The sequence below is a fragment of the Trypanosoma cruzi genome, genomic scaffold (genome assembly GCF_000209065.1).
Source record: "Trypanosoma cruzi strain CL Brener 1047053516529 genomic scaffold, whole genome shotgun sequence".
NCBI classification, from domain to species: domain Eukaryota; phylum Euglenozoa; class Kinetoplastea; order Trypanosomatida; family Trypanosomatidae; genus Trypanosoma; species Trypanosoma cruzi.
In genome coordinates, this window is record NW_001849307.1 from 17540 (window position 1) to 27817 (window position 10278).

The window sequence follows — 10278 nt, forward strand, 5'->3', positions numbered from 1 at the left end:
GAAGCTTGTTCCGGAGTCCATTGTGTTGTTGAGCAGCGCAAAAACAGAGTGATCGCTGACACTGAGACTGTGCACGTAGAACACGTGTGTGTATCCCTCAAAGCTGCAGTACCGCACATACAGCGAGCTGCCACCCACCAGCGTCAGCGTCCCGATCGAGTACAAACCAAACGCATCATACCTCGATGCATGCGCATTTACGTTGCTGACCAACAGCGAGGACGCAGTCAACACGACGTTCTTCAGGAACAATACGCTCAGCTTGTTGTTCACTGTGTCCGGCAAATGGACCGCGGAGGACTGCACTGCGTCAACCTCCGTGACGGCGATTTCGCAGTGCTGCGGGAGAGCAAGAATAAATGCAACAACAGAGGACCGCATCACCGTCTGGCTCACGCGGATCAGGACGCCGGATGACTCGGCGGCCTCAACATCTCCAACAAACTGCAGCACAGCCCCGTAAAGGAACGTGCACCCAGTAAGCGTGATGTTGATGGGGAGATGCAGCGGCATACTGTTGAAGGAAAATGTCAACGCAGCACCCACGCCACTGAATGTCACACCCGCGTAGCAGTGGTGCGTCCTCCACATGTTCAGCGTGAGGCTCGACAGCGTCTGGTTCACCACGCAGCTCGTGTCGCCGTCGACGGCTCTCTCCGCCACGGGCGGCACAACCGTGTCGGGCACCTCGAAGGGAAGACACGACGCGCCATGCCATCCGTCCTTGCAGCTGCACGAGCACGAGCCGCGGTCCACCGACTCCGTCCCGGGCATGTAGCACGCCGCGTCATCGTTGCATGTGCCACATCTGAACAGCTCCACGCCCTCCGGAAGCACATCTTCGTACGACACCTCCTCATCGCCCTGCAGGTTGCACCCAACCACAAACCGCGCGTGTGACGTCAAAATCGTCTGTGGCAGAGAAAGATCAGCAACGAAAAAACTATCGTCCACCTGACGGTTGTGTGCAAGCGCCACGGTGGTGCCGCTGCCCGACAGCTGAAGTTTTTGCCAGGAGTACGGAATACTCAATACTGAGGCTGCAGCCACGCTGTTGCCCTCCACACGCCAGTGCGCACCACCCTCGACTGTCACTGAGCCAGAAACATACACCAGCGCGGGATCAAAAAATTCCGTCCCGCCAACGAAGGTGCAGTCCGCCACTCTCAGCAGCCCCGCGGAGCTCACGGTGGTATCCCCAAGAAGATTAACACCATTGACTGACCTCATCGTGTTGTTCTCGACGTCAAAGTAGCCGCCGTTCTTCAAACCAACAGCATTAATGCAAACAGATGATTCCACACCGTCGTCCTCCTCCGTTGTGCTCAGCGTATTCCCCTTCACAATGATCCCGCCACCATCAACAACAACGACACTAATAAAGAAATAGATGGCGTACCTATTAGCCTCGATGTAGTTGTCAAGTAGCAGCAGGGTCATATTCGCATTAAAAGTAAACTCCACAAACAAAATGGCGTTGTCCGACGTCGCCACAAGCGTACTACCCGCCACCAGTATCTGGGAGCTCGCACCGAAATCGCCCCTGAACTCCAACTCACAAGCATCCAGCATCGAGGAGACCACGCTCACGTGCACGCGTGCACCACTCCCCTTGATCGACAGGCCCATGAGGACGCACTGCAGCAGCGTGATGTTGAGTGTCTGTTGTGGTGCGTCGAAGCTCCACAGATCCAGCACGATCGCAGCGGTGAAGGTCACGTTGACGAAGCACAGACCACGCACACCAGGATCAGGATAGTCCACAAAGCTGATGCTGCCACCGTGCACGCAGCGGACCTCCGTGTCCTTCGCGTCGGGGAGCGGGAGCGGCCCAAGGCCGTCCGGAACAGCAGCTGGCAGACAAGTGTCACCGTAGCCGCCAGCAGCGCACTCACACTCACAGCCGCTGATGCTGCTCGTCCTCGGAGCGAAGCACACAGCGTCCACGGTGCACGCGCCACAGTCCAGTGCCGTCACGGGTGCTCCAATATTGAGACCTTCTCGGTAATCCGTCACAGGAGAGCCCATTACCTCGTTGCACACGCCGTAGATGATCGGGCGCGTGTCGGATGGTGGTGGCCAGTTGCTTGTCATATGCGTAAAGGACGAGTACAAGGCGTACGTGAGTTTGTTGTCAAGTATCGACCACACACTCCGATCGCGGAACGCAACGCCGTCGTATTTAGCCACGTACACAACGTAGGCGGTGCGGAACTCGTTGTTGCGGTGCACCAGCCAGCTGCCACCAGTTACGGTCAGCGTTTCTGCAATGAGCATGGCGAAGCCAAGACGGAAATTACTGGACACAACCTGCAGCACGCTGCCGCCATCCAAAAAAACATCCCCAAACACACACGCGCCTTCTTCGTATTCGGTGCTCGGCGCAATCCAAGAGCTGTTCTGTATGGAGAACACGGAGCCGCCGCTGACACGCAGGTCCGACGCAAAAGCATACATCACGTGCGTCCGCGACATGACAGCGCAGTTGTCCATGTAGAAGACGCTGGACAGGTGCACGCCGAGGCCGCGCTCCAAGAGGATCGCAGCGCACGAGCCCCCGCCACACACCAGCGTCGACCGCGTCATGACAAACCGCGTCGACAGAAGACGGACGCCGTCCAGAACAAGCGCGGGGCCGTACCGGGATTTCTCGTGGCCAGGAGTCATCGGCACGTACCGCGACCCGCCAACCGTCGCGCGCAGCGTTGAGTTCGCCAGCAGCACACTCGAGTGCAGCGGCATCGCGCCATGCAGCACGATCGTGCCCTCCAGCGACGTCAAGTTCGTCATGTTGACGAGGGCGTGGGGCATCAGGTGCGCCGTGCTCTCGCTGAGGCCGCCAATCCGCAGCTGCGCGCCGCCCGCAAGCACGCAGTGGTGCAGCGTCACGTTCACCGCGTCGGCAAACGCGTCCATCGAGCGCAGGTCCACCGCCACAATGATCGGCCCGCCGAACACCACCGAGTCGAAGCACGCCGTCGCACGCCCGCCGCCAACCGTCACCGACTCCGTCAGCGTCACGCCACTCACGCAGTCCTGCGCACCGCCACCGGCCCTCGCAAGCGGCACGTCGAACGGCAGGCATGCCTCGCCCACACCGCCGGCACGGCAGCCGCACACGCATTCGGAGAAGGACGCCGTCAGTCCATCGAAGCACGCCAGCGCAGCCGCACAGCCGTCGCACGGCAACACGCTCACGGAGGGCAGGCCGGCCATGCGGTAGTCGCCGCTGCTCTGCAGCACCCGACCACCGGCACGGTTGCACTGCACCGACACGACGCCGCTCGTGATCGTCAGCCCGGAGACAATCGTAGCGCCGGTGGCAGCGCAGCGTGCAATCGAAACGGCACCGCCGCTGAGCGTCACCCCCGACAGCGACGCCACAGACAACGCCTCGCCCACCGCCCACACGTCGTGCAGGTCCAGCCACCCGCCGGCATCCACCGTCCCACCGTCGCAGCGCACCAGCGACGACGCAACAGACCCCTCAACGCCCACGAAGCGCAGCACCGAATCAATCACCGCGAGGCGCTCGCCAAGCACAATGCCGCCGCCGCTGCTCACTACCGACACGTTCGTCACAGAGAATACCGAGTGGCTCCGCAGACTGAGACGCGACGAGGACGCCACATGCATCGCGGACGCGGTCGGACCGCCCGACGCCTCCAGCAACACGCCGTCAAGCACCACTGCGCTCGACAGCAGGTCCACGCCGCCGCCAACGTACACCGCAGACCCGCCCACCTGCAACGACCTCAGCACGGTGTTGCTCACACGCAGCTGCGTCTGCAACAGCGACGTCGCGTGCAGCACAAGCGGTGACGCCACCGCGTCCGTCAGCCCGCTCAGCTGCGAGTAGTGCATCGGCCCCGCCGTCACAATCGTCGAGTCACGGACCGTCACGTTCGTGTGTGCCGGCAGGTTGTGCACAAACACGAGCGAGCAGTAGCTCCCGGACAGCCCGCTCACACTCACCTCCAGGCTCCGGTCACTCGCCGGCTCGTCGCTGTAGCCCCGCACGTAGATCTGCGCACCGCCGTCGCATACGCAGTTCCTCAGTTCGATGCGCAGTGTGCCGGGAAGCATCGCCGCAACGTCGAACACCACAGCCACGCCGTTCGTGATGAACACGCCGTCCATCAGCACCGTGTCCACGGCGTGGCCAACCGTGATGGCTCTGTCCACCGTGCCGCCCCGCAGTCGCAACACCACCGCTTGCACCGCGGGCATCCACGCCGCCGCCGCAACCAGCGCCAACAAAACGAGCAGCGCCACACGCACAGCCGCAGTGGCCCTGCGCCGCACACGGTGACGGCTGTGCGGACACGCACCCACCGCAGACCGCATCCACAGATCCAATCAGGTATCAACAGGGCTCTCGTGGTGTGTCGCACTCGCCCCGTCGACCGTAACTCCTGCCTAGCAAATCCTTTTCTACAGATGGAAAATCCAGAAACACAATTCCGCCAGATCGTTATTCAAATAATACTAATACTACTAATACTGCAAGTAATTCCTAATACCTTGAAACGATAGTTGTGCTGTTCAAACCAAAGTATCCCTAATTGCACAGTCAGAAAAGGAAAAGGCAGCAACAACAGCAAATAAGCACAGGGGCACGCAGAGGCATCCGGTCACAGACAGTCCCCATCACAGTAAAACCACCGAAGCAAAGCCGTGGAGATGCAATCACTTCAGTGAAACCATCGCCCACACAACCTCACACAGCCACCGTGCCGAGTGGCGGAATCCCGGAAAAAAGAAACATGACCACTGGCACCGCTCCTTTTGCCGAATGGCTCCATCACAGGGCAATCCCGATGCCGTGAACAAAAAACAAAAACCGAGACGTACCCACGTGGCAGCGATACAACCGCCAGCCATCAAGCGCGTCCGAAAGGCGTTGGCGTTGGTGGTGCGGAAGTGGAGTGGAAAGCTCGCCGGTCCCCAGCAATCAAAGCGTCGTTTTTAGTCCACGCAAGTCGGCATTGCACAGCAGGCAGCGGCACCATGAGCACACGGCATTGCACAAAGAAGGAAACAAAAAAGCAAGACGGCAGCACTTGGTCACGGGGAAAAGGCTCCACACCGATTGTACATTCCGAGTGGCTCACAGACATCCGGATGGTAGTCGTGCAGATGCCGCGCGGCGGTTGTGACTGCAGTGGACTGAGAGGACGAAGAGAAGGGACAGAGACGCAGTGCGGCCCTCATCCATCTCGGTTGACTGTGACACCGGTGACGTCGTCCCGTCAGATCGCCTGCAGCAAAGACCGTCGTCGTCAGCGGTCGGTGCCTTCCCTCTCCCACTGGAGCGCAACTCCACCGACGCAGCCGCTTGCCTCCTCCCTTACCAAAACAACGAGGGAGCAACGGTAAAAGATGCCACACGCACGGCAAGGACGCTGTCGCAGAGTCTCACAGCTGCCAAAAAAAAAAGAAGACTCTCTTAGATTTTGTAGTACCCACCTATTCTCGCACCGTTTGGGTTGTCTTGTCAAACAGGAATGCTCAATTACAAATAAAGCACGCAACCGCAGGGATCCGCTCCGCATCGCCGTGCAGCAGCTGGTAGGGGAGGTACGATCCGGCAGCCATCGAATTCCCGATCCCGGGCGTCCCAATCAACACACGCCGCCCAGGCGTAAAGTAGGGCTCACCGTCAGTGCTGAACCAATTCGGTTATATCGCCCTTGACGATCCGCCACACTCGCTCCACCTCACAGTTCACGTAGCAGTCACGAGTGGATTTGTTCTCCTTCCATTTCCACGAGTACGGCCATTCCTTGTCCGAGGCGAGCACCATCAGTCTGGGACGCGGTGCACCGGATTGCTCCACACCGTCATCCCTTTCGAGGGACTCGCCAACTGCCTTGTACGTCCATGACTGCGGTGTTTCTCCTTTCCCTCACATCCATTCCCGTCCACTCGCCGCCAGGAACCCCCACAACATGATGCCACCTCGCATTCTACACAGACTCCGACAATCCCTGCAACAATTACCCTTCCACCAGACTGTAAATAGCCCACATTAATCGCCGCACCTCATTCGCCCTTCTGCGAGTCGTAGCGGGTTGATCTGTGTCTCTGTGGGTCTCTGGCCTCGCTCCCCTTCGACCATCTCCCCGCGGCACAGTGGACGCAGGGCCCTCCTCATGATCGCCGTGCACTCTCTTGCGCTTTCCACGCATTGTTTCCCCTTGTCCCCGCAGTTGGCTCAAGCTAAAGCTGAACACTGACCACCAATCAAAGGAGGAAAATGAGAGAGACGGGAACAACAGGCATAGTCCCGACGGGCAGCCAAAACAATAGAGTCATCCACACAGTGTGACGGCACAGTGTGCGATGCACACCACATGCACGAGGGCCACCGGAACGACGACGAGTGGCTGCCATTCACCCAGCACAGTGTTGGAAAAAGCTAACAACAAAACCAACAACACCGTGATAGGCGCGGAGGGTTCGCCCACGCATTCCGCTCGCTACGGTCCCCGCGCCCGTGTGGCATCGCGCTTACCGCAAACACTCGGCAGAAATACATGTAGGCATAGCCCCTAATACGAAAAAGTGGGAAGAGAATTCGGTGCAGCGACGGCCACACGCACGTACCACAAATCATACATGCCACAGCAGCAATGCATCATGAAAAACTCCCACACAAGGCATATATATGTATATATATAGAAAATTTCTGCAATTCGCACAGCACAAAAGAACCATGAGGCTGCCTTCAATATTGCATTCGTCATTCATATTCCCAATGCGTAACCCTGCAGACATCACCCCTCCATGGTGAAAACAGCTGCCTCGTTGTGGCGTCATCGCGCAGCAACCCGCCTAGATGGAAACGAAGGGAAAATCAGGCGTCCGTCCTTATGGAATGAGAAAGCACTCCACCGCGGTGTCTTCCACGACGTAAACACTCCGCGGCCAGTGCCCGGTGTCGTGTGCAGACTCCGCGAGGAGGTTTTGGGCACGCCACTGTGCCACACGGTGTGCCCCCTCGAAACGCAACATCAGGCGTGTCCCTTCAGGTCGCACTCGTGGTGGTGGCGGCATCCGCTGCCTTGCTGCGTGCTGCTGGCGTCGACTACGATGCTGCACAGTGAGAGGGTGCCCGACAGGAGCGGTGCTGGGTTGGGTGGGCAGTGCCCTCCGCGGCGAGACACCCAGCGCGACTCCTGACCGCGGCGCTCACGTACTTCCCTCCGCTCCTCTCCCTCCATTCGGCAATCGCACAGCCGCCAGCACATTGTCCCCAAAAAAATGCACAAGTGAAAGCGTCGCTGAATATTTCCTGAGAGAACAAAGTGAAAGCCACACGCTGCGGCCATCGTGCCGACAAGTCCGACGCGGCCGCGCCCACACCCACAGCAGCAGACACAAAAAGAGATCTGACACTCCGTGCCACGTCCTCGTGCGTGTTGGTGCAGCGCCTCAAAACAATACCGCCGCACGCCGTGCAGCATTTCCACAGGGGATGAGAGCCACGGCGCACTCTCACCGTCTCCCACTTCCTTCTCTTCATTTCCACTGAGTGAAGCAAAAACCACACGCAGCAGCCAGCACCGAGTTTAAGCGGAACGTCCAACTGCACCGCAACATGTACGCCGTGCGGTTATTTGTGTGTGTGCATATGCATGCCTGCAGACGCGCAAAGAAAAAAAAAAGGAACCGCGCACGTAAAGAGGCACACAAAAGCGCAGCAGAGGTGTAGGACGGACGAAGAGAGAAGGCGAAGGCCACTAAGGCTCGAGATGGCACGGCAGCCCAACCAGCGGCAACCCACAATACGCTTGAAAAAACAAAAAATAAAACAACAAAAAATTACCCTAAAGAGGTTTTCACGCCCATAAAAAAAAAAAAAAAAAACATCGTGACGCGTCAAAAAAAGAAAAAAGAAAACTGCTTATATTTTCTTCCTGTAGAAATATATAAATATATAAATATATATATATATTTGCTTCGACCGTTCAGACCCCCTTGGTGTCCACACAACAGTTACATTTCATTGGGGCACTCCATGCGTTGTTGTACATCTCACCTCACCCTTTTTTCGCTGCGCCATCGTCGTGGCGCTCAATACCGACTGGGCGTTTCATCGGCCGACGGAAACATTAAAGACATCCCGCCGTTCTCAAAAAATTGCAACATACACAAAAAAAAAAAAAAAAGACCCCGCGGTGCAGTCCCCGGAGGGAAAGCACACCCTTCTTAAAGACTTACATGGAAAAAACGGGGGTTTTCAAACCAAAAATAAAAATATATAAAATGAACGGTGCATCCACACAAAAAAGACAATTATTATTTCAGATGGTGCGTAGAAAGGCGCGTATTGTTCCCGCTGGTGGCAGGAACTCCTCACTGCGATTTCTCAGTAAAGGGCCGCAATGCCGCACAGCCCCAGCAGAAGCAGCGGGAGCACCCGAGACACGCCCCCACGCACGGAGTCCTCTCTCTTCGTCACCATTTTTAGTTCATCAGCACTCAGTGGGCGGTTGTACAGAAAGACGTTCTTCACCGTCAGATCGCTGCCGCTGCCTCCCTCGTCTCCCCCAATGTAAAAGTGTGAGATTTCAAGCACCGTCGTCTCAAGTGTTGGTATCGTCTCCGAGCTCCCCACGAGCTTGCCATCCACGTACACGGAGCCCTTGTTGCCGCCCTGAAGCATCAGCGCCACCTGGTATTCTCTCCCCGGCTCCCAAGCGCTGTCCTGTGCTGTTGTTTTGCCGTAAAACACTGTCTCCCACTTCCTGCCCGCGCCGTACGACAGCCCAATGATCTTCGTGGGATGACCTTCCACCAGACTCGCACCCAGCAGAGAAGTGCTCTCCTTCGGAACCTGGTGGATGGCCACCGTCGCCACAATAGCGAAGTTGTAATCCACAAAGCCGTACTGATTATTATCCTCCCGGCTGTTCACAGGCCATATTGCCCCTGAGCCAGGCCCCGTGAATTTGAACCCATTGTGGACCTTCGCTGCACTCGTCACCGTTGCATTCACGCAGCGGTACTTGTCGATCCACGTGTCACCACTGGCCGCGTCGGACAAAAATCCAACCAGACCAACCGTGGGCGTGGATGAGTCGGAGAAGGAGTCGTCCGACTGTACCCAAGTACTGAGGACGGAATTGATTGTACTCAGCTCCTCCGTTAGGCGGGAAAGTGAAATCACACTGTCTTTTTCATTGGCCCTCTGTTGTGAAAGATAAAGCTCACCATCCGAGTACAGCAGAGCGTTGTCAAACGTCTTATTCTCAGCACTGTCCATAGCAACCGGTCCAAGATGAAACGTGCGGTTGTTGTCCGTGACCCAAAGATAGAGCGCCTTGTCCTTTTGCTCCTCCGTGGGGTACCTTTTCTGAGTGTACAGCATGACCTTCCTTCCCTCAATGGTCGCGGTGATGAGGGCTCCCGCACGCAAACTTTTGTCCCAAAAGAACGCTGATTCTGAATTAACCCACACGCCCAAGAGTGTTCTGAAAGACACCGTCCACGTTTCCCCCATGTCACGCGACTCGTACACCCTCTGGCCATTATCACAATCCGCAATCATAAGAATTTGTCCTCTCTCCCATTCGGTGATGCAGGAGCCACGACAACCCGCAGGAAGCATGCCCTTTGAGAGTGCCCAGCTACTTCCATCGTCTGTCGAATAAATGATCATGGAAAGAAATTCCCCATTTTCTTTCCGCTTTTGCAGAGAAAACACAAGAGTGCCATCCTCCATCAGAACGCCGGAGCCACCACCGCCGGCCCAAAGCACTTTCGAGTCACCTTGAGCCTGTGGAGCAATCTGTCCCAGCAACGATTTGGGTTCGCCCCATTTGATCGATTTACTCTGCTTGCCCTCCGCAGAATTTGTGGCCTCCCCCTGAACCAGTTGAATATCCGTGCCACCAAGCTTCCAAAAATCATCCTTAGTGTCTTGCATCATAATGTAGCTTCCCACAAGAAGAAACAGCTTATTGCCCTTTGCAATGGTTGTGGGAAGGCGCGCAATACCCACACGTCTCTCTTCATTCACTGTACTTAACACGGTGTGTGCCCTCCATGTACCGTCATTGATCTCAGCGACAAGAGACGGCCACGACTCCGCAGGGTTGACGTACCCCGCAACAATATCGGAATGATAAACAAAAGTTTCTTTAGCACTGGAGGGATTATATGAAATGATACCCTCCGCAAGCACAGCCATTACACCACCAGTACTGACAAGAGAGGGTGAGACAAAAGAAACCCCAACCCCACTTTTAGAATCATCTCCTCCTGCCAACA

At 56.9% G+C, this 10278-nt stretch overlaps 3 protein-coding genes and 1 pseudogene across 3 annotated transcripts, besides 5 other annotated features; all 4 read right to left on the bottom strand.

Annotated features, from left to right (window-relative positions):
- Positions 1-4347, bottom strand: Tc00.1047053503667.39 (dispersed gene family protein 1 (DGF-1), putative; the record flags this gene model as incomplete). The annotated part of the gene is made up of 1 exon (XM_801249.1): positions 1-4347. A coding segment is annotated over one exon (4347 nt), but the record flags the coding sequence as incomplete, so codon positions are not given.
- Positions 1-7724: a sequence feature (areas not merged during assembly with more than two copies in the genome that could not be assigned to a particular haplotype).
- Tc00.1047053503667.31 lies at positions 5471-6049 on the bottom strand (annotated as a pseudogene).
- Tc00.1047053503667.20 (uncharacterized protein) lies at positions 7017-7469 on the bottom strand (the record flags this gene model as incomplete). Its single annotated transcript, XM_801248.1, has 1 exon — positions 7017-7469. One exon carries the CDS (start codon positions 7467-7469, stop codon positions 7017-7019), a length of 453 nt encoding a protein of 150 aa, XP_806341.1.
- Positions 7725-8533: a sequence feature (haploid, Esmeraldo-like haplotype).
- Positions 7931-7960: a microsatellite.
- Positions 8253-8273: a sequence feature (AT_rich).
- On the bottom strand, positions 8375-10278 carry Tc00.1047053503667.10 (trans-sialidase, putative; the record flags this gene model as incomplete). The annotated part of the gene is made up of 1 exon (XM_801247.1): positions 8375-10278. A coding segment is annotated over one exon (1904 nt), but the record flags the coding sequence as incomplete, so codon positions are not given.
- Positions 8534-10278: a sequence feature (areas not merged during assembly with more than two copies in the genome that could not be assigned to a particular haplotype).